The 24990-nt window shown below is 38.4% G+C and overlaps 2 protein-coding genes across 2 annotated transcripts in view; both read left to right on the top strand.

Moving 5' to 3' along the window:
* LOC103150239 (CUB and sushi domain-containing protein 3-like) overlaps positions 1-15660 on the top strand; it is a 291625-nt gene extending 275965 nt beyond the window's left edge. The window contains exons 64-70 of the mRNA XM_016670613.1: positions 5842-6021; positions 6340-6405; positions 8175-8333; positions 8706-8818; positions 9541-9628; positions 11929-12070; positions 13241-15660. Of these exons, the coding sequence (XP_016526099.1) occupies positions 5842-6021; positions 6340-6405; positions 8175-8333; positions 8706-8818; positions 9541-9628; positions 11929-12070; positions 13241-13400 (908 nt within the window). The 3' untranslated portion in view covers positions 13401-15660. The remainder of the gene's footprint in view (positions 1-5841; positions 6022-6339; positions 6406-8174; positions 8334-8705; positions 8819-9540; positions 9629-11928; positions 12071-13240) is intronic.
* A 5328-nt stretch (positions 15661-20988) lies between these two features.
* The window catches only part of LOC103134836 (protein lifeguard 1), a 28003-nt gene continuing 24001 nt past the window's right edge, over positions 20989-24990 (top strand). Inside the window, exon 1 of the mRNA XM_007547336.2 lies at positions 20989-21128. The gene's annotated coding sequence lies outside the window, so the exon portion shown is untranslated. The remainder of the gene's footprint in view (positions 21129-24990) is intronic.

Below are 24990 nucleotides of genomic sequence, written 5' to 3'. Positions count from 1 at the left end.
CTGCATGGATATGGAGCAAATCTAAAATTTAGAATTATAGTGTACAGATATTATTAAAACAAAACATTTTGACAAGCAAATGTGCATCCTCTGTGTTACGTAAAAAGAAAACTTTGCTTGTCAGCCTTTCACTTGACAGTTCATGGCTCATTTCTCCTCCACCTTTTTTTGTAAATGAATGATTCAGGAGGCCGGGCAACTCCTGACTCCTTAATGGCATTTATTGCTGAGCTGTGATGAGCTCTTCAAATTAAGGAGCAGTCAGAGCAAATTTGTCTCCATTTAAATCCAGGTAAAGTATGTGGCAAGTGCCTAAATAAGGTTTCAATCTAACCAGAAAACCAGCATCCTGTGAGTTTAGAAGTTTAAACAACTATATTAGGCATTGGATCTTTGTGCAGAGACGAGGTGAAGACAGTCTTCTTTCACTTCTGCGAAGATCTATTACTGGTTGAAGTGGCTCGAGTCTGTGCAAGACATACTGTGCCTGAGGACTGAATTTTCTTTCTTTTTTCTCTTTTAAGGGAACGCGCTATAACACAGGAGTAAAATGGAACATAAATTACTGAACCTAAATTTAAAATCTGAACCTTTGAAATGGAAGCCTCTTACCATCACTTTGAAGTTGTTGAACATCATTTCTCTTTATATCCCCCAGGGCAAAGGTTGTGCAAGGTAATAGCACTCTCATTATTATGGAAATACAAATCAAGATCCAACTTATGTTGATTTAGGAACTTGTATTACAGCAGCCGTATCTTAATGCTTGTACCTGAAAACGGACATCAAAAAGTCAAACCAGTTTATTGTCTCTCATTATGCTATTTGTCATCTGAAAAAGTATGTTTTTTTTAGACTTAGTAGATTGCATTTCACATTTCTGCTAATAGATTATTTAAAAAAACAAAGAAAGAAAAAAGAACACTTGAATCCCCCAAGGATTTTGGGCATTTTTATCAGGTAATTGGTACATTGAACTGCAATAAATGAAAATTTTGATGGACACTTTTAACTTGCATCCCTTAAAAAGCAACAGTAAGTGCCTACCTTAACATGTATAAATAGATCAATAAGATTTAATGTTTCCAGGTTCTAGACTTTATGTTTGGGTTTCTGTGCTTGGCAGGTGCAGATTGTTGCTAGGTGTATCTGTCATCTTAAATGAAGCACCCCTGGAGCTGCTCTCTAGCATTGCTCCATCACATGTAGTGGCTTGACAATGTATTGATTTTTTCCTCTGCCCTTGTCTTGTCATTGTTACTGCTGAAATTATTAGAGAAAAATGTATTTGATCTTCTCTAGATTCTACTGCCACTGCTTGAGAAATTCAGTGCAGTTCTATGAAAAGTAATATATTTCCTTTGGTTTTGCTTTGTTTGTGTCACAAAATGTTTCAGATTATTAAGCAAATTTTGACATCAGAAGACAATAACGTCAGTCATTGCAAACTACTAATTATCTTTCATTTATTAGCGGTGGGGAGAAACCCAAACCAACCTGGACTGCATGAAGACATAATTGTTCCTCTTGTTGTATCATGAACCAAGGACAAAGAAATTGCTTAGATCAAATTAATCTGACAACATGAAGCAACACATTTTGCCTCAATTGAAAGAAATTCAAGAGCACCAGTAAAGCATCCTCACTGCCACATGGATTATAAATCTATGTCTAAGGCTTTGGGTGTCAGCGGACCACAATAAGAACCATTAGTCACAAAACATGGAAGACTGATGAACTTTCCCAGGAGCGTCTGGCTTACTAAAATAACTCTTCAAGTCATATCAACCAGTCTTCCAAAGGGTCAGAAAAGATCCCAGAATATATATGAAACTCTGTAGGCCTCACTTGCTTTAGGCTAGGTTTGCATTCATGATTCAACAACAATAGAAAGACTGGATGAAAGTGACATAAGTGGGAAAGTTCCAAGGTGAAAATCACTATTGAGCTGAAGAAACACATTAAACATCTCACATTAGCCAAAAAACGGGGGCTTGATGATCCCCAAAATCTTTGGTAAAATATTCTGTGGCCTGGCGAGATACAAGCTGAACATTTTGAAATGTGTGAGTCCTATTGTGTCTGCCACAAAAACTAACAGAGTTTCAGAAATTGAACATAATGGCGACAGTTGCACATTGCGGTGGCAGTCTGATGCTTCGCAGTTTCATGACCTGGATAACTTGCTGCGATTTATGCAACCGTGATTTTTGCTTTAGCAACAAAATCCTGAAGCAGAATGTTCAGAATTGCCTATGTAAAGCAGTCATTAGGTGAGAATTGGGATGCACCCTGGAGGTTCTCAGTCCAAAGCAGGACATCAGAGACACACTGGGCAAACAGCAATTCATGCACATATTCAAAGCCTAGGTCAATTTAGAGAAATCTATCAACCTAACATTTATTTTTTTGGACTCCAGGATGCCTAACCGCTTGGAAGAACCCTCAGGGGAACATATGAGCTCTATGCAGAAAAGCCTTGGGTGGGATTCAAACTGAGGGTCCTCTTGGTGAGAGGCAATAGTCCTGAAAGTAGTTTATCAACAAAATTTGACCTTTTGGAGAAATATGGGGGGGGGAGGGTGTTCGTAAATTTTAGTCAAAAAATCCAAATTTTGTTTAAAAGTGTAAAACATCACGGAGGTTTGGGGTGGGAACTAACTTTTTATTGGCACTGTACCATCTACTGCATGAAAATTAAACAGTTGTTCTAAAGTACGTTCATCCTTTTGAAAACAGTTTTTATGATGAATTAGATGTCTGGTTTGCCAACTTTCACTTTCAAACACCTGGTTGCTAAAGTATGAACGCGACGTCTCCACAAATGGCCAAACATCCATTATGTTGCTTGCTAGCACTAAAGTAATATCCAACAAGAGCGCTTTTTGAGTCACAATCCTCTTCCATAGAGTCTAGAAATTGCGTTTCATCCTGGCATTCCTTCCGCATCCTATTTCCACTAATGTCATTAAAATGCCATGAAGGACCGATTTGGTACTGTGCAGCTGTCTCCCATTTGACAGCTGGCAGCATGCACTTTCACTTGCAAGCATCAAAATTATTTCACTATTTTCACATTATTGTTGATGGCCCGAAGCCCGAATGTTCAAGCCTGCAGTGTTCTTCCAGTTGGGGCGATTTGCATATGGTTTCATTTGGTTGAGAGAGTTGTTGTTGGAAAACATTAAACTAGACAAAAATCCACTTGAGAGAAAATGAACTTATTTAATATGGTCTATAAAAGGGCTGTGTTTTGAAAAGGCAGCTAATTCAACTTGTCAAGATTTGCCTTTAGCCAAAGCTGTTTTCCCTTTGAAAGAATAAAATATTTTTGTCATATTTGATGTGAGCTGTTAACTCAAAAATTAAAAAAAGTTAGCATATGATGTACTGAATAAAAGAATACTTTGACACGAAATGTAAAAAAAATACAAATGTGAGGCAGGAAAGTGCTCTCTTACCCTATTCGGTTATTGCATTTGCAGCTCGAGGTCCTTTTAGCAGGTCTCTTGGCGAGCTTTAGGCACCTGCATCTGGACTGTTTATCCCATTTCTCCTGAGGACCCTGTCAAGTTCCATCAAACTATCTGTGAAGAAAATTTAAACCGCCATCTCAATGCAACAGCAGAAATGATCGGTGGGATTAAAGTGAAGGGTTATTGTAGGGACAGAAGACGACCTACCCAAAAGTCTCTGTCTTTTTTTTTTGTTTGTTTGTTTTGAGGTTATTTCCTTGGTAAAATGAAAATACATGCATCATTGTCATTGTGTGGGCTGCTTTCAGAGCTGTCATTGTTTTATCAAGTCTGACCGTTCTCACTGCTCATTCAACTGAGAGATGCTTTCATATCCTGGTGATGATGATTATTTTTCAAAAATGCATTCAGGCATTTGCCCACAAACTTTGCACTTACTCAATCAGTTAGAAGATGCGTTCTGATTAGGTGCGATTGTCAAATTAAAAGCACCTTTTTGAGAACAAAATCTTTTCATTAAGCCCACATTTCAAAATGTTTTTCTAAAAGTTATTTTTTTCCTAAAATGTAATGATGGTAAAGACTGTAGGTTTTAGCAGCTGTAAGTAGAAATATTCATAATTTACAGAAAGAAAGACTTGAAAATATCAGTGTGTGTGTAATTAATCCATATAATGTGTTTCATTTAGTAAATTAAGCTGCTGAAATAAATAAGCTTCTTGGTAATGTTCCAATTTATTTAATATGATTGTATTGTATGAATTTAATATGCATTTCAATTTAGTCCAATTAGACTGGTCTAGTAATTTATTGCTCTCTACCTCATTTATCTGCAGCATAACAACTCTAATGTACAGATTTTTACAGTTTCTTGCAAGAGTATTTTCTTATTTTCTTTAAATAGACATTGTGTCATGTTACAAACAACAACCTCAGTGTATTTTATGCACTGGAGATGCTTTGTGTATGTTTACTACTTTGTTTGCTACTGAATGTTACAATTACAAAATTAATCCTTTAATTTGTACAGGAGAAGGGTTGTGTGGGTTTCAGCTTCTTTATCAATTACACTGGCATGTATTTGAATTCAGTAACTCAAATACATGCCACTCTGTAAAACTTCATTTTCATGCAAGTGTAGCTGTATGTCTCTTCCATAGACATAAAGCTGTCTATGGAAGATCTACAGGCTGTAATTTCAGTTTTTTTTTTGTTTTTTTTTTGCAAAATAACTGAACCTCTGTCTTTGGGTTTAGATGTAACCACAAACATTTGAGTTTGAGCCCATGTAACCAGAGCACCTTTAGATGAGTCCTGTATCCCTTTCTTGACTTGTGGAACATTGCGAAATCCCCAGTAACACTGTAACACGACAAGTTCAGGATTTGCCTTCTTCATTTTGTATCGTCCCATAAGTTTAAGATAATGGTTAGTCCAAGAGAGGCAGGGTGAAAGTGAGCTTCTGCTAACCTAAAACACTGTACATGTTTACTGTATATGAACTCTAAATAATAAACCGTTTAACCATTGTGAAGTTTACATTCGGGTGTTATTCACACAGATACTTTACACGGACAGCGTAGGTAGGATGCTGTCTGCTGCCAGTGGTCTCTCTACTTGAACCACATCCTAAGAAAGGAATAAGAACCGTGTTTCTCATGAGAGCAACTGCAGACAAGAAAGGCAGAATAAAGATCAATGAATTAGCATTAATTCATACAACTTCAATGTTTTTTACTGTTTACACCACTTTTATTGGCTGGTCCCTCTGATCCTAAATGCTTTGCATGTTCTGTTTTCAGCATGTCTTTCATTGAAGAAGGTCCCTGGTGTCCTCCATTCTCAGTGCCAACGTGATCACCTCAAGGCAGACATGATTCACCTTTACAATAATTTGTACTTGGTTCTAAGCTCTCTAAGTTTAAATACTTTTGTTATTTTAGTGGTGCATTTCTAAACCAATAAAATTTGCATAGCTAATTTTTGCACGTTTTGCTATGGAAAAGGAAAAGAAACACAATGTGAGACGGAGGAGTGTTTGTTTATTGGTAAATTATGCAAACACTAACTGGTTGAACTTCATAGAGGGATTTAACTTTGGTGTTTTTATTATGAAAATTGCAAATCACTGGCTTTGACAGAGGCTCCATCAGTCCAATCCTTGTTTTTTAAACCTCAACTTCTCTCCCCCTTCCTCATGAGGACTTAATTACATTCGTCTATCTTTACACTTGTGTTTGTGTGCAGGTGTGTGTGTGTGTAAGCCTCACTGTGTACAGAGCGATGTGTGAATTTGGCTCGCTTGTTATTTGTGTCTCCCCGTAGATGTGTGTAATAACACATTTGCCCTCTGCTTAATCTCCAGCTCACTCCTGCAAGCAGCCAAGGAGCCCAGCCAACGCTGACGTTATGGGTCTAGACCTGCCCTCCTACGGTTACACCCTGGTGTACACCTGTCAGCCAGGTTATTTCCTCTCCGGGGGTTCAGAGCACCGCGTCTGCCGCTCTGACGGCAGCTGGACGGGCAAGGTGCCTGTGTGCAGAGGTACGCTGTCGGCAGAGGTCTGCAGGGGCAGATGATGGAGAGGGTGGTGAAGTAAAACTAAAAATGTTCAGGGGAGGGCTTTGAATTGATGCATACGGTAGGATGCAGAGAGTGGGGGAGTGTGTTATTATACTGGATGTGTTGTAAGACTGTTTGGATGTGTGTGTTTGTATTTTTCCAGAAATGTTTTAAGTTGCAGCTGTAAGAAAATAAGGGAAAGCTTAATGCATGCAGGGTTATATCTGTGTTCCTGCAACTTTAAGCCTTGCAGTGCATCGCCACATCTCAGTGACGATGCATATTTATGTTCATTTGCAGTTGGATCTAAATCCCAAGAGAAAATAGTCAAACCCGTGCCAGGGACACCGAGCCCTAAGATGAAGGGTGGGTATTTAAATACATGAGCTATTTGTGTAAAAATGCTCCAGACATGCTGAGTTTTGGAGGAAGCTAAATTTAAAGCTGCTTACATTGGTAACCATTTTATTGTTTGTACTCTGCTTTGTTTAAGATGTGCAGCCATGTTTGTGCTCTTGATAGGTGAAGTGCTCTGACTTTGGCACAAAAAAAGAAAATTGTAGAGAAAAGCTTTCTTTCACTGTTATCCTGTTTCAGCTTTCAGTATAAATGAGTTCAATAGTTTGCAGATTAATGGACTTTGTTTAATTTCTTTAATGACAATACTTTCTAACTTTGCACCCCTTTATCATGGTTGCTTTTAAAATTTAAAGTCATCAAGGAGGAAAAATTACTACAAAAGGATAATTACGTGCAATTAGTGCTAGAGTTGTTATCAGGAGGGAATATGAAAAGGTCACAGAAGAAGCAAGATCTTTTTAATTAGGAAATATCAGTGCAAGATGGTAATTAGCTTACCTCTAAATTGTACTGTACTCTATGCATGTTACTGGTAATAGTTTTTGTAATGGAAATAAAGAGAGAATTTGCCTCTGGGACACAGAAGCAACATAAACAAAACAAAAAAAACCCTCATTTGTGACATTTACAGCATCCTGACAGATCATTTTATTTTAATACTGTCATTTGTATGACTTTTGGCTAAAATCATGCATGTAATTTCAGAAAACTGTTCTGCACTGTTACATCATGTTCATATGACAGGAGGAACTGTGTGAAGTCAATGGACTTCATTAGATACAGATTTCACCATTTGGCATGTGACTAACTTACTTTCATTGTGTGACTGTAGCTAGATGTTTTCATTATACGTCTCCTTACCACTTTAAATAAATCTGACCTGTTTTTCTTGTAAAACGTCGTCTCATGACATTTGTGTTAACTTACATGAAAGCAACAATACTGAATTAAATCCTGCCATGTCAAAATATGTCAATGTTTTTAGTTAGGCAAAATGGTTTGCATGCACAAACATTTGTCTTATTATTCATTGTTACTGTGGTGAAAAAAAATATTGTGATAAGAATTTGTTATTATGTTAAGCACTAATTAATTATGTGTGAACCCTAAAAACTAACAGGATGGTTTGTTTCTAACCTATTTTCAACCATTGTTTCTAAGAGATAAATAAATGTGTCACTTACGTTTCACAATGGGATTTAACACAATTGTTATGATTTCTTTAGCAGCACAGTTAAACTACAGGATGCATCTTTAGTTAAACGTCCATTTAAGAGCAGTAGTTGTTATAAGAGGAAAGATAATCTATCATTTGACTTTATGTAATGATAGATTTAATGGTAATTATAGAATTAAATACTTTGCCACTTGTATCATCATTGCAGCAAATATTAATAGTAAAAGTTGTTTGTTGTCTTCACAACTACATTCTACAGCATCATTATTAGTATTGCAAATAATTCACTCGATGCATCAGCAGTCTTAATGGTTTTATGCAACTTTTACTACAAAGGTAATTTCCAACTCTTAAAATCTATTAGAAAGTGATCCTTCTAACCATGACTTTGTTTTCTGTAAATAAGTACAAGTGGCCACCATCATGTACTTCTAATTGACAACATTTCCAACAATAATCGAAATAATAATTTGATATTATACAACTTGAATGGAAAAATGATAAGCTGTTGGATGCTTGAAAGCGATATGCTGTTCACATCTGGTTGTTTCCTTCCTGGCTCTATTTTCTAACAATGTTTTTCATTGTTTCCCTTCAGTCCCAGACGATGTGTTTGCCCCGGATTTCGTCTGGAAGGGTTCCTACGACTACAAGGGGCAGAAACAGCCAATGAGTTTGACAGTCACCAGCTTTAATGTTACAACTGGAAAAGTCAATGTAACTTTAACAGACAGTAGCACAGAGTTTCTGCTCTCTGGTGAGTCATCTATAAATTATCTGTCTCCTGCTTCCTACCCTTCACCTCCCCCAGCACCTCTCTGTATGTCACTTCCATTTATTTTCAGGGCGCCTTGTGTCAATCAGTCAATCACCAAATGATCTCATGCATGAGACTGGAAATTAACTATTGGCTTTAAAGACGGATGAATTAGTCAGAACCGACTGTCTGCCCACTCAAGAGTTTTATGCCTGCTCTCTTCCTCTTTTCAATTTGTTTTTTCTTTTCTGCGTGTGAAACTTCTATGTTCCTCAGTGTGATTTTTGTTTTGCATTTTAGGCTCAATTTGCTGTTTTAATTACTTCTTTCTTACTTCACGTCTTGTTTGCCTTTTTGCTTTACGCCATGTAGGTGTGTACAAACGCCAGGAGGCACGGTTAACGCTCTTGCTGTGTCAGACGAGAGCGCTGACCTACAGCTCTTTGGGCAGGATTACGGATGAGTCCTGGGCAATGGATGGATTTGTGAGTATACCAATTAGGGATTTTGAAATGATACCTGAGAGCTAAATACTTGTTTTATTTCTAATTAGATTTGTTACTTTCAAGTTGATGTTTCAGGCAGCAAAGCATAATCTGTGGGAGAAAACGAGGCTTTCCTGGACCTAATTATTGCAAAGTCTTCTAATTACAACTTTGATATTGTTTAAAGCTCTGCAAGAAAGTCAGAATCCAATTAAAGTGATGCTCATTTCCGTACTCACAGTGTCTTTAGATTTACTTTAATCCAAATTAGCAGTACGCTGAATGCATCGCTAGCTGCTTATGAATCTGTTTTTTGTTCTCTGTTGCTGAATAAGTGTCAGGCATAAAGTTGACATCTGACAGGCCTGCAACAGCTGCATGACAATTCTAGTCAGAGCTGTTTTTTTGTTTTTGTTTTTTTTCTACAATAATAAACTTCAAGGTCCAACAAATAAAACCTTTTGACAGGCAACTGCGCACCACACTGAGCTATTGATGGTATGCTGCACAACTCCTATTGTGGAATGCAATTTAAAAAATAACAAAGGTGTTATTTCACATTTTAGAGCAACAAAATGTGTGGACTATCATACCTAATACAGTATGTCTGTGGTCTTTGATAAGGCGTGGAATATACTTCACACCTTTTCAAGTGCTTTGCTGAAGCACACTCCAAATGTACATACTGCTTTTCTCAGTGTTGCACTGCGTTTCCCTGGTAGGTTTCGGCTGAGCCTGAGGGTGGCAGCTACGTGTTTCAGGGTTTCATACAGGGTAAAGACTACGGACAGTTTGGACTACAACGACTTGGTAAGCAACTCCGAAAAATACCCCAAACTCCTGCCGCCATCTGTCACTCATACTCATGTGGCAGAAGAAAGAGAAGGAATTACATTTTAATCCAAAAGTCAGTTTTGTTTATTATTTCCTCATGTGGAAGTTTAAGCTTCATTCTGGACACTCTGTGTGAGTTTGTTGCTTGGTGTCATATTGTGAGCAGTGTATATTGGTTTACTCTTAATAACACGAGAAGTGACCTTAGATAGGGGTCACTTCTCCATGTCCCTTGTCCCTAACAGCATGCTGTGTGCCTAGAAACATATCCAAACAGCGTATGCTTCTGGGCAGGGAACCTGTTTGCAAATCTACAGGCAATGCTACAAAATATGTGAAGAAACATCAGTGTTTTTAATGTTTTCTCTCACTTCTTTATTTAAGAATTATTACATTCATTTAGTATAGATTGATTTGATTTTAGTTGGCCATTAGTTCTTGGAGTGTTTGTAGCCACTGCTGGATGGTTCCTTTGGGGTTTTTTCTTGTCAAAAACCTTTCCATTTCTGCACTTCCTGTGCAAAGCAGCTCAATAAATTTAACTGGCAGCTTGATTGATTGATGATTGAAAAGCAGATTAGATTTTATGATAAGAATTGTGATTGGAAATTGATTAGCTTTTTTTTTCTTTGGCATTCTTTTTCTTATCTTCCCTTCAGCTGTTAGGAGCCCCCCACACCTAGCAACCTCTGGAGGCCGCACCCCTCATATTGAAAATAGTGACATTAGTGTGACTCCTTGGCCAGCAAGCTCACTCTGCTAGCCATTCAGTCTCCATGTTCACCAATCTACTTTGCTGGAAATTTTGAGATTTTAATCTGCTATTGTTGAGATTTTAGCTCAGATATTTATGGCATCTTTGCTGTAAAATATTTGCAAAGTAGCTATTAGTGTTTAAATGTATTTATGAATAAACAATAATAATGTTGCCATTTTATGAAGAAAAGAAAAGCTAAAGTTAAACTAAAACTGTGTGGTTTTAGTCTGATTTGTGAAACTTTTATTCTGTGTTATAAAATAAAATCAAAATGGATTCTTAGTTTTCCAAAAAACAATCATTCCTAAAACCTTGTACTCCCTTGTGGAGCTGGATGTCCCGATTCTTCTCCTCGATATCAGTGATCTTTTGCTCAGACATTGCTCTAGTATCTCGGCTCCCCGGGGCTGATGCAGTCTCTTAACAACCAAAGCACTTGTCAACTTGTCCTCACAACACACGCAAGCATGACTCCGATCCTGAGTGCGCGCATAACCCACTAACATCTGCTACCCCGGATTTCACCTTTGCTCTTAAGAAAGCAGACCATTTTCCTGGGGCAATTTGAATGAGTTGTGACATAAAATCAGACATCTAGCAAAAACATGCGTTTGAGTGGCGAAGGCAAATTAATTCAGCTTAGCTAGTTGTCAGATGCAAGCCAGATGGTTTGTTGGCAAGTTAGATGCTACCGGCCTCGAGTGTTGACACAGCTCTGGAGCACAAGTCGTTGTTTTACACCAGTATCACAATTTTTTTTTTTTTTGACAATTTGCTGGAACATCTGCTCATTGGAAATCTCCTAAATTAAACAAGCCGGCATAACGCAATTACTTAACAGACTCGGTCCTTTGCGTCTCTCCAGAATGATTTTAGCAGGGAATGTGCAAATAATAATAAATGGATTTGTTGATAACATAACAGACTAAAACGTGGTTGCTGTCTGTTGGTCATTTTTTAATAACCAATTGTTTACTGCATGATGACTTGGTACTCAATAACTAAAGCAAAAAAAAAAAAAGAATGATTGGAAATTACAGCACATGCTTTTCACTGAGTCAGATTTACCTACAAAGTCTCTGGACGTGGTTGGGTTTAATAATGTTGTGCCACAGTGGGAACATTTGCTGCTTTTTTGTTCCCAATAACTGCTGTCAGCCATGTCTCATTTAGCCACATTCATGCAACAGACAGGAGATTATCCCCTTCAGCATCATTGTGCTTCATTCCTTTGTGCTCATCATCTCTGCTGTCATTATCACATGATTGTTCTCAACTCGATTATCACAGTCACAGCGATGATTATCAGTGTGATCAGTACGGCTGGCTTTTTTTTTTATCAAACGGCTGCTGAGTCTTGTCTGCATGATGATCCTCATCTTCATCACCGTCGTTGTCATCATCCCGACCAGATATGTATTCTTCTTTCATCGCCGTAATTTCACTGTTTGCACTTTATGGTGTCATTAAATGTGTTGCACACTGATGACTGGGTTTAAAATGTTTTGTCTTTTCGTAGGTTTGACCCTGAGAGAGAACGTCACGCTTGCGGACCCTGAGACCAACGGCTCCACCAACAGCAGTTCTGTTGCAGTCGCTATCCTCGTGCCTTTCTTTGCTCTCATCTTCGCGGGCCTCGGCTTTTATCTTTACAAGCAGAGGTAGGCGACGCTTCTGGGGAAATGCGGAATACGAATTTGCTTTAGTTGAACTTTTTAACTGGTTTCCACAAATCAAGTTTTTCTTTTTAGAGATGATAACATGGTTCATTTAGGATCTGGAAAAATTTGGAAATATAAAGCTTCAGTTCAACAATAGCAAATGTCATCTCAAGACACTTTAAAAAAATCATTTCAGCACAATCTTACATCATTTCTAATTAGTACAAAGTAGTTATCAAACAGTACAGTAAGCTTAGTTAATAATAAATATTATTAATATGAATTGGACTGAATTTAAATAAGCATGGAAAAATAAAGTAATGAAAAATATTTTTATTTCCATTTTTATTTACCCCTATTCATCCATCCATCAATCTGTCCATCCATTGAGCCCAATATCTGTTTGTTCACCTATTTATTCATCCATCAGTCTGTTCAACTAAGTCGTTTTTCCATCCATAGAGTGATTTATTCAACCATAAATTCACCCTCCTTCCTTTACGTTCTGTCTATAAAACCTGACTTACGATTATAAATTGAAATTTGTCTAAGAAGGACTGTAAATATATGAAATTTGAATCTGGAAAGGTGTAAAAATATGGCATAATAAATGGTCACGATCCTTGAGTTCAGCGTTCACCTAAAGGAAAAACATGCATTAGAATAATATAGGCGATGCACTGAGGCCAGCGCACACAGCCTGCGGTTCTGCAGTGGGGCTCCACGCTGAAACAGTCTCACACTCATGAGAGACTTCAAAGCATGATGCAACGTTAGTCAATGCATTACCATCTGAATGGAATTACACAGCGGCACACAGCGCATTTTAATGAGTAACGCTTTAGTGCTGTATGTATTTTGCTGAAGGTTCATGTGCTGCGTGCGCAGGGAGACATTTTGTCTTATTTGTAGCCATTAGTTCTCTGAACAGTTCACACATGCAGAGTCTGTGACATGCAAATTTCGCTCAAAATATGTCCTCCACCACCGAGACGGCACAGGGGCTTCTCGGGCTGCTCTTCTCACCAGCAATTACCTCACAACCTCATTTACCTTTAGCAGCTGTCCACGCCAAGATAATAGAAGCATGTGAGGGGAAAGTGGAGGTCTGTCTTTCTGCTAACGTGCAACCTCTTTTTTTTTTGTTTTCTTTTGTTTTTCGTTCCACAGGAAAACGGATAAAGCTCAGTACACGGGATGCTCCGTCCACGAGAACAATAACGGACAAGCCACATTTGAGAACCCCATGTACAACACAAACACGAAAGCTGCGGAGGGGAAAGTCGTCCGCTTCGATCCCAATCTCAACACCATCTGCACCATGGTTTGATGTCTGCTAACACATAGAGATGGGAGGAGAATTAATCCTAGAATTGTTTTTGTTTTTCTTCTTCTTCTTCATTGAACAGTATACACAGAAGACGCTTTTTCTCCGTTTTCGGTTGGCACGCAGCAAAAGCAAGAAAATTGCTCAGTTGCGCAAAGCACAGTTTCAGCTGCAATTAAAGTAGCTGATGGCATTCATAAGAAGGAAGAGCAGTAGGTTTCCTACCTTTTCAGATCTTGTCTTTTTGCACTCTGTGAGTGTTGACTCCTTGAATAAAAGAGCTTCTGGCATAAAGATAAAGCAAGTATTTTCTGCTCAGTTGTATAAATATAGAGCCGTTATTTCACAATACCAAATAAACACTTGTTTTTTAAAGAGATAACCTAGATCTACCTTCTTTTTTTTTCTGCCTTCCCCCTTAGTCCTAATGGAGATTATTTTTAAACACGGGGGAATAGGAGACTCTCAACTGTGAGTTGATCAGTGTAATCTATTTTCTATTTTACAAATGGCTGGCGTGTTAGAGGAGCTGCCGCTGCAGAAAAGTAACCGTCTCCCATTGAATTGTCAGTGCTGTAGTCTGCTCAAAGTTATACGGTCAATTATGCCTCTTAATTGGATGGTACCTCTTACTGATGAGATATATGGCCGGGGATTTAACTACAGAAGTGCAGTACAATTTTTGAGTGCCACTGGGAATGCTAGGGCTTTTATTGTTACAGTGCAGCTTCTCTGAAAACAGCAGAATGCATCTCCCCCACCAGTGGCATAGTCTGCATTAGGTTTACGATCAACTTGGGTGCAATTAATTTGTCAGAAATAATTTAACCATGACCGTTTGAAATTGCTGACTACCCTAATAGAATAGTGGGGGCAATTTATTCATTCCTGTATGTTAGTCATGCATTTTCTGATTTTGTGTCTTTGCTCGTAAACTTCCTGTGTTCCAAATGAACTAGAGTGGATAAACCCCGGGCTTGAGCCTGTATATCACATGAATCTCAAAGTAGGAGTTCCTTGCTTGTCCTTTACAAGCGTTTTGCTTTTGGTTTTTAATAGCAAGGTCATGAATCTCTAGTGTGCACAGACCCTACATCCGGCCAGGTTTGCCCAGAGCTTTACTTTCTGTAACTTTAGATGTCGTCACATGAATGAAAAAGTGCATCAGCAGGCCGTTTGAGGTGAGATGAAGCTCATTATCTTGTTTATTGCTCTTGACAAATTTCTTTTGCCTTATTTTAGAGTAGCTGAAAGACAGAATAAGTGCACCCACTAACTCATCTCTGGTTTTCCCAAACTAGCTTCGTTTTCTTTGGGAAACTGTGCCTTAGACAGAAAATTCTTGAACCGTACTCCTACTCTAAGACGCTCTGTGAATATACAGCCTCAGCTCATTTTGTTAACCCTTTTCCTGACACGAGTCATCATTTCAGTGGCTTACACGGCCATCAGCTTCTGCCAACAAATGTACAGTACATGTGAACGAATTTGCACACTTCGACATGAGCCACCGTCACTCAACAGTTTTGTTTTTTTTTTAAAGAAAAAAAAGAAAAATGAATTTAACACCGTCATCACATTTCTACATCATTGCAGTGCCTTGAATACTGTATAGGCATAAATTTCGAAGGAAAACCACAACACTTAGTTTAGTAAAGCTGCACACTCATGTCATCTATCTGCACAGTTTGCAATGATTTAGTGGAGTGATGTCAGATGGTTTAAGTAAAGAAGGCTGAATGCAGCTCATAGTTTCATAACTGTGCATGTTGGCAAAAAGTGATCCTGTATAGCAACTGCTGCTACAGTACTTTATACCACTATATTGACTCCTATCATTGCTATTCCATTTTGTACATTTATACAGTTTTGATAACTTGATGGCACTCTTTGGCGATGTCTTGTGTTATCAATATGTAATATATTTTGAGAGTTCACTTTTCCTATGGATGAGCGAAGAAACACATCTGGTACTCGCAGTATACAGCGAGTCTTGTATCCGGGGGACTCCAAATGTAGAATGCTTTTAAATGTGCCACACAATTGTTATCTCATCCAAGAACCTGTGTGTGTGAATATGTACATATTACCAAATTTTTGTAAAGAGATCTATTTTTTATGCAGATAAAGCATTTGTAAGTTATTGAATATGTTGTGTAAAATTTCACATGTAAATGTCATGTAAGATCAAAAAGATTTTGTATTTTTTCTTTATCAGCAATGTATAAATCGTTAATTTATATATAAAACATGAAATAATTCAGTTGTGGTGTTTTTATTCGTATTTGTGAATGGACTGTGGCCATTTGGCACCATATTTTATGTTCCAAGGTTTGGTTTCCAAACCTTTTGGCCAATATGGACCAGACTTGCCCTCTTCTTGCATGCTCTTCTCAAAATTTTGGAAACTACTTTTCTTTTTTTTTTCTTTTTTTTATTTTGCTTTAGTCCACAGCCCTGCACCAACAGACCCGCCACCCACAGTTGCATTTAGCAGTAGTTAATATGTACAAAAGTGAAAAAAAAATAAAAACAATCTGTCAGATAGCGTCACAATATATAAAAAATACCAGCCATTAAATTAAACAGCAATAATAATGAAATGTCCACGTGTGGCAAAGTCTGTAGCTCAGCCATTTTAGCTCAACAAAGTATTTATCATACAGGAATTCTTCAGTGAGGAGAGGCTTTTGTCTAAAAAGTAAGTAGTTTGGAGAAAAAAATATATATTTTGATATCATTTGGGTCAACAGTTTTTTCTGATGAGTAATAAGTTAGCAATCCCTTTTCTTCCAACAACTGTTTCCCCAGAATATGTCAAGTTGGAACAAACATGGGCTAGTAGGTGGAAGAAGCTGAAAGCCTCACTTTTCCACTCATATTCTCTTCATGTTTTTACTCACGCATCTTTAGCTGCACTACAGTGATGCAGGTGCCAAAACATTAATCCACATCTTTCCCCACACCACTCAAAAACCGAAGGTTTACAGTTAGCTTTCTCAAAACATGTCATTTGGCCCTAAAAAGTTGCTTCACGCAAACGCTGTTTTCCGCTTGAAAGGGAAATCAAGATACCGATAAGAAAATCAGACGGCTGCTACAGTCTAACATCCTCATTCATCGACTCAGAACCTGAGAAAAAAGCGAGTCACTGCTCGGCTAATTACTGTGGGTAAACATGCAGGGGGGGAATATTTTGGAGAGAGCAGTTATTGATTTAGTTTTCTAACACAATCCATGACCTCCATCCAACATTTTGTTCTGCCAGACGTCGCAGAAGGAGGAGAAGCCACCCTGAAGCACATTTCCGCGCATTTAAAATTTGGTGGTCGTAAACAACAACGGGATTCTTTGTGGCTGCCGAGGCATCAACAGTGTTGGCTTTCCATTCAGCGTTTTAAACGACATAATTCAACTTTTTCTGCACTGAGGATATCTGAAGAGTGCAGGTGCTCACTTAATTCTTTTGTTGTGTTGCCAGGATGTGCCTACGCACCAGCTTCCTCACAATCAACTCCTGCAATCTCCTTGATGGTTCAGATAATAAAAACATTAGACTAACTCTTTGCTCCCCTTGAAGTTAAGATTCTGCTTAGTGTTATAACAGAGAACACAGTGTTGGGTGGGTGGGGGAAACAAAACTGCCTACTTCTCTTTCACGACTCTCACTCACCTTTTGTTTGTTTGCAGGATTTTTGGAGAAAAATCAGAAGCCTGGACCAATCCTGTTTTCTGTGTTGCCATAAGTGATCTTGCATCCATTTGGGATTGTCCATTTTAGTCAACAAAGCAATTCAGTTTCTGTTTAGAGGTTTTATTACTTATGTTCTGCTGTTTTATGCAATGGATTAGTCTGTGAAACACAATCCATACTGTCCAGTTCCTGTTTTAATGGCCTGCTTCTAAGGGCTATAATTATGGGGGGGAAAGAAATAAATCCCTTTTAAAAAATACTTAAAAGCTTTTTAAAAACAGCACAAAGGCTGTTTGTAATTTGTTTTACCACCCCAAAGGGTTGTAGAGTTTACTAAGATGTGATATTTAAAGAGTACCAATTCAATTTGCACATTTTATGTTGTTTATACTGGCAGTGGCTGAAATTCAGTGCAATCTGTTAAAAGAAAAGAGAAATGTGTTTTTATGCAGGCACCAGACAAAATGTTGTTTGTTAATCAAACTTGTCCTGGTTTGCAAGGTGATGGGATTTTTGGGTTGATCGACTTCATGCATACAAGTCTATGAAATATACAGAAAGACAAATATGAAATAACTTTTTGATCTACTTTATCTTGCAAACTGCAATACTTGCACCATTCTTTTTCCAAACAACAGATATGTAATTTTTCAGCATTTGTGATGCTAACATTTCAGTTCATGCATTTCATTAGACTTGAGGATTTTGTCCACAAACAATTTTCCACGCACGTTGACGTGTGCACTCGCATATGTTAAAGAAGCCATTACATTCAGAAGGTGCTCAGAATGCAATATGTTCAAAATAATTTGAGTCATAAAACATGGAAGAGAGAGAAAATAGTTAGCTTTGACACACTGGATGAAAATAGATTGATTTGTCCCACAAAAGTATTATCGTCATATCGCTCATAGTTTGTCGGGATAATATGTCTTGAGATGAGATGAAGCAAATTGTGGTAATCATAGTGGAGACAGGCTGCAAGAGAGCATGATAGAAATACAAGAGGGGGAAAAAAAACCTGAAAAACAGCAGAGCAGTCAAACACCTGAATGGTAGGAACTGGTTTGATTTGAGGCTCAGGTTAAGCACATGCTTTAATGTCTAAGCCTGGGATTTGTGTGCGCATTACTAATATTTGCCAGAAGGATTTCCAATTGAAATGACTCTGAAGCTTCACCGAGCAGATTCGGCCAACGGGATGATGGTGCGAGGTTAGCTGGTGGCAGGTGGAGATGTCGGAAAGCTCAGGGTGTTTTCTCACCGTGAGTGTACAACTCATTGTAATACAACACGGACTTGACCCGTGTTTGTTCCCCCGAACGTCGCTCTGCTTCATTAGCACTCCGGTTTCTGTGTCGGGGAATCCTCCGAGGGGCTCCTCTGGTGCCCGGTGACGGGTTCATGCCGCAGTTTCTGTACCATGTCATCCTTACAAATGCTTCATTCAGATTTGGTGACTGAGCAGGATGACGCAGTAAGTCGATTATACCGGCCTGTCCATCGAAGCGATCTACATGGTTGCATGGCCAGAGCCGGTAGATCAGTGGTCCCCAAACTTTTTCCTGTGAGGGCCACATAACTTTTCCCTTCGCTGGTGGGGCTGGAAATTTTTTTTGGGGGGGGGCATGGGCAAAAACCATGAGTGAAACGGTCACTGGGACTGACTAGTATATATTCCATTGAGGGAATATAACTACAATATATTAATTTCTCGTATGTTAACATAAAGGCTCGTTTACAAGTATAAGTTGCTACTTACAGGCATTGCTTCGAAGAATTCAACCTGGAATGCGGCTTCATAATTCAACCTGGAATGCGGCTTCATAACAGACGCGTGTGTTCATCTGCTCTACCGCTAGCAACCGTACTGATTAAATAACATAAGTCAAGCAGTTCCCTAAAAGTCCAACAGATGGCAGCAGTGCGCCATGCAAAACAAAACGTCCAGTTTACACACTTCCTGCTAAAGAGCCCCCTGGTGGTTGAAGAAAAATCCACATATAAACCGGAAAATACAATAAATGAAAAAAAAAAATCTGAATGCTCTGGTATTGTTCAGGGGGCTGGACCAACCGGCCCCCTGAACCCTCAGTAGATGATCATCTACCGCGGGCCGTAGTTTGGGGACCCCTGCGGTAGATGATCCCCAAGGCGCGATGACTGCTGTTCTCATTTACAAAAAAAAATTATTGTTTCTACTTAAATGTAAACAGTTATTATTGACTTATGAAATAATATAAAATTGATTATAATTTTTAATCGTCTTTTAAGTCAAGTTTATTTGTTGGCGGTTGCTTTACACCATAAAAGTAATAGTTTCTGATGTGCTTTTGTGCCAACAGAAGTATTTCATGTCTGTTTAGTGTGTATTCTCTAAGCTACATGGAACTAGAACTCTACTTTCCTAATTTCCCTGAGAATCCGAGCAGCAGCGTTCTGGATCATCTGCAGCAAGATTGATTGACTCGAGTAATCAATGCAACTAAAAGTAAACACACAGATGAGTTTCTCTAGATCTTGCTGGGACATTAGCCCTTCAATCCAAGGGATGGAAGACCAACTTTGTAATTGTCTTAATGTGTCTCTAGGTCTGAGTCGCTAAGCCCAGAGTTTAAGCTTGTTCACTAGTTTTAACCATATTTTCTATTGCTTGGATAAAACAACAATACATAAATGTTACCTATAGCATTTATTTATTATTGTTCGATACATAAACTTCAGCAGAAATATAGGTGTCACCCTTGCTAAAACGTTTGTAGTGGTTTTCAGGTGCTTACTATGCAAAATTGTTGTTAGCCCTGCTGTTGACTACTCAGTCCATTTTTAGGTTATGAATTGTAATTTTAAAACAACTTTTCTTTAATAAGAATAATGATTAGCATGATGATGGCCTGTCAGTGTTTTTGTAGATATTTACAAACATTATTATTATTATTTTTGTTTCTAAGGAGAAAAGTGAAGTAGCCATCCCTCGACAAGCAGAAGCAGAAAAACACTCTGGTCACTTTGTCACATTTTGTGGCAGCTTTTATGAAGGGGTTTTCAACAGTGGAAAAGGAAAACATGTAATGTCTGAGAATACCAGAGCCGCTTGGGTCTTTCATATGGGAGTGACTGATGTATGGACTCCAGAGACACAGGCAGGGACAAAGGTCGAGACACCAGGGCTGAAGGAAGATGGTACAAGAATAGAGCCCAGCAGTCAGGATGTATGTGTGTGTGTGTGTGGGTGTGTGTGTGTGTGGCCTGAGGTCTTTATAAGATGCAGGTTTTTGAGTCCTGTAGGATTTCTTTATTGATCCTGCTCTCATTCCTCATGATTTGGTTGTTGCGATACAGGAGGCTGCAATTCGAAATAAAATCCATCGCTGTTCAACCGAGGCTGTGTCTGCAGAGCCTCTGTGGTCGGCACTTTGAAGACGACCACTAACAAATACAACTTTCTTTATTTTAAAACCTTGCTCTATACGGTGAAACAACGGTCTATAGCTTAATTTAAAAGATTTTCTTTATGCTTTTTTGATTTCTTTGCTCTCATACAGAAACTACGTATGTACATTGAAATGATCCTGCCCAAATTCTGCCAGTTTATTTCTTTTGGCCTTTTACATAATAATAATTTTAAAAAAAGTTTAAATACTAATTTATAGCGAAAACATCAACACTTCCCGGTGTGACTAAGTGTTGATGACAAACTCCTCTGTCAGGCATTTTGTGTCTCGTGCCATCTTGTGTTTACAGTCGGAGGAATGAGTTAGTCAAGTTGTTGGTTTTCCTCCCATGTGCACGTCAAAGCGTAATGACTTGTGTTTGCTTTCATGGATCTTTTGCTTCTAATGTGCTGGACTGTCAGTTGACTAACTAGCCGCTTTCTCTGTGTGTATTTCCGTCTTCCACTAATGAGCCATTTTGCTCAGCACTCAGTGGCCAGATGTCCTCGGGGTGGTGGACTGTTCATGAATCAAATGGGAAGCTGTTGAGAAAAGAAAACCCCGAGGAACTATCAGTCACAGCTTATGACTATCAAACTGCAGGTAAGGCACTCAGAATTCAAACGAGACGGAGAGTGGTTTTAATTTGCGCTGCAAATTAGACTGGCCTTTCTGGCTAAAGGATCAAACCAAAGAGATTCGGTTCTGGAATATTTTAGCAGCATAAAAGCTTAATGTCACAAAAACAAAGTTGCAGCAATTTGCACGGATTTTTGCTTTGTTTGACCAAAGGAGTAAATGTTTCTTAAAGCGCAGTTTAAAAGAGTGTCGAATTTGATATACTCATTTTAATCTTAAAGTGGATGAATAATGTAAATTCTTTCATTACTGTTTAAGGAAAATCAATTTTTAACCCCCAATTAAATTGCTCTGGGAAATGACCCGCAGTATACTAAGCAAGTCGGAATAAATTGAGGGGCGGTAAACGGAGGTCAAAAGGCATGAAGAATGCTATCATTAAACCAGTGAGGGGCACTGAGTGTGTGCGTGTTTGTGTGTGCGTGTGTGTGTTTGGGTGGGTGGAGATGGGAGACAAGATTGGTGTCAGTTTTTCTGAACATGAGGGATTTTCGGACGTACCTACAAGATGATTAATAACCATGCATCTCATCGTAAATCAAGAGAAAGATGCATAATGTAAAACTCCTCACTGCCTTGGATCACTGGCACATCACACACTGAGCTGAAATAATTAGAATATTCAGTTGAATATGTATCGCTGGAGTTTTTAACCTTGAAGCGTAAACCAGAAAGGAGAGATTTTTGCTGAAATGAAAAAGCAATGAAGAGCAGTGTGACAGCTGAGGAAATATTCATATCCTCTCCAGAGGGAGATGGGAGGATATCTTACTTGTTTCTGGTTGTCACTGTTGGATGTCCACACAGCCCAGTTTTGTTATTTTTGTTGTTTTTTATAAGTGTACTTTCAATCTTCTATGAACTGAACAGTCATGCTCTGCAAGGTACACTAAGAAGGGAAAAGAAAAGTGAATTATTTATTCGAGATCCCTCTAGGAAGCTTCTCTGAGAACACGCGACCTTCACCTCCGCAACAGGAAACACCCCATCTCCAACGATGAAATTCTCTGAGTTTCTTGTTTTTCTTTGTAATTATTATAATTTGAGAGACATTTAAAATCTAAACCCAATACAATTTATGTAATCTGAAAGTTGGCTATTGTCTCGCACTAGAATAAATGTGGATAAATTTGAGCAAAACAACACTTGCTCAATAATTACACTGTGCACCAATTACATGTCAGATCATATTTTTGAGTTCATTCGTCTTGGTTGAAGCGTGTGAGATTCTCTAGTTTATCTAAACTTTGGATGTCTTTACGCTGTTTTGTGTTTTTGGCTTAAAATTCAGCAGCAGACATACAAACATTATTTTTGTAATATTTACATAAATGCCTTAAGCTCCATAACAAATGTGCGACACAGATGTCTGTGGTGCGCGTTGCAACCTGCATAGTGTGAACACGATTGACATTTTAAAAGGTGCCTTTTAAAGCAACTGATTCACAGCAGAGACAATCACAATAAATGTACTCAATTCTGTCTGTGCCAGTTTCTGAGTGCTTCGCAGGCATATCGGCTGTCCGTATCAAATGTAAATCCATATTGTTGAAACGCATAAAATCATCAAGTCACTGAGAACTTGACGCATGACGGTAAATCCTCGATTAGATGATGACAAAAGTAACTCTTGCGACGAAACGGCGACCCGTTTTAAAAGTCAAACAATATGCTCAAGCATCGTATGCTTAAAAAAACCTATAATTGCACCTGCTGGGGCGTTTTTATCCACGCTTTAGTGGCAGCGCGCATCATAGGATGCACACAGGAGATCACAAAGCCTTTAACCAATCCCATGTGACCTTGATGCACGGTGGCCCCTCACAATGTGAACACCAAGTCTCCTTTCAGCACATGACAACATCGATCTAATTGCTCACAGGGTGTCAGGCTTAATAGCCCCCCACCCTTGTTTCCAGCAATTAATTGTGGAGATTTTTTTAATTAGCTCCTAATGCCTTGTGACATGCACCTGAAGGGAGCAGAGTCGGTCTGATGAGGAGAAAAACAAGTGGCTGCACACAGCAGGTTATTTTTGTTATTTTGAATGTTTACAAAAAACGAAACAAAAAAAACAGAAGTGTCCCTGTGATCCAGCGCTGGACTGGTGTAACATAAAATCCCTGTGATTGTAAAGTGGTCATGGACGCTGCTGTAACATCCAAGCCTTTACAAAGGATTTCATACAGTTAAAAACAAAAAAAAACAAACAAACAAAAAAAAAAAGCACTTTTCTGATGCTTAGCCATAACAGCATTCCTGTGAAACATATATGTCCTATATTCAAGAATTCCCCTCCCAGGATTATTCACAGAAATGAAATCCACAACAAAAGAGCCTGAGCTTGTGATGGACTAATTGGACCACTTAAATACACAGAAAGCTTTGTTGGCAAAGAAAAAAAAAAAGCTTTGAAGAAAATTCATCTTTTGTTGTTGTAGCATAATCTCACAGTGACATATTCCAAATAAAAAAGCCAACATTTAATTTGGCATTATGGCTGATACCCCTGCTGTTATCTGATTTGCCAAATGGACAGCGCATATGTAGACTTTTCACAATAATTCTCTTTGATGAGTCTTATTTTCACAATCTCTTTTAGTGGATTTTTCTTTGTTATGCTTGTTTCTCTTCAGCTCCCCCAAAATGTTTCCCAGGCGAATAAAGGATGGAGACGATGGACACCATGAACGAAGGTTCATTCTGAGACTGGTGAACCTTTTGTTTTGTATTTTTATCCTATTATATTCTATTTGTCCCATTTTTGCCTTACTGGTAACATTCAGGCAGGTTAGCAAGGTTTTCAAGGAGCACAGCATCATACATCCTCCACCATACTTTGATGGTGGGCAGGTGGTGTTTTTTTACATACTTTGTCTTTTACTCATGTTAGACTCACCTTGAATGTTTAGAAAACTCCATGTTTGTGTTTGCGATGGCAGGACAGAGAAACCTATCAGGGAAAGGCTCCTCGACAACCAGCTGAGCATGTAGGTAACGAATTGTTGTCATGACCCCAAGATGTCAATCTTTGCAGCAATCCTCTTACAGTTTTGAGGGAGTTTTTAATCTTCTTTACTCTCCTGGTCACTACTGTGTAGCTGTAAGATGAGTGTGTGTCCTCATCCAACCAACGGCAAAAAGAAATGACTCTTACCCTGCTAAATCTACACCGTATAGTAAAAATGGTTTACTGTAACAGTAAGTTGTTTTTTTTCACCATTAGCACTGCTGCAACATTAACACAAGCATGATTGACAGCATTAAAACACTCTTCCTGGCTCTGATTGGCTGATTGAGACCAAGTTTTGTATTTCTGCAGATGGCAGTAGGACCACAGGGAGGAGGCAGAGGAGCTTGATTATTTCACAGATTATCAGGATCCTTCTAAAAGCTACATAATGCAGCTTTAAAGAAATTACTCAGTTATACATTTTTATCAAGGATAGCAAAAACTATTTTACCAATAATTTTGTTAAGTATTTTTTAAATATCTTTTAACCCACTGAATACATGTACTGATCATAAATGCTGTATTTTTCAAATATTCTTCATGGGAAGTTTGCTTATGCAATACAAAACTTTTTTTTAAATTTGTGTTCTGTTTTATTTTTACATTTTTAACGTTAAAAAAGATGACGAACATCCTGGTTTGACGTCATTGAACGTCAGATGAAGCATGTCTTTTATACTCCATAGTTGTGGGGGGAAAAAAAACAACACTAAACACTTTTCAGAATATTCATATTGCATCATTTTGGCAGACAGAGGAGACAGGAGGGCTGCATTTATGAGCCATGAATTAATATGTGACATTTAATCTTGT

This window comes from Poecilia formosa, unplaced genomic scaffold (assembly GCF_000485575.1).
Source record: "Poecilia formosa unplaced genomic scaffold, Poecilia_formosa-5.1.2 Scaffold0, whole genome shotgun sequence".
NCBI lineage: Eukaryota > Metazoa > Chordata > Actinopteri > Cyprinodontiformes > Poeciliidae > Poecilia > Poecilia formosa.
The sequence above is the reverse complement of the archived record's forward strand: the minus strand, read 5'-3'. Positions and strand labels throughout refer to the sequence as shown.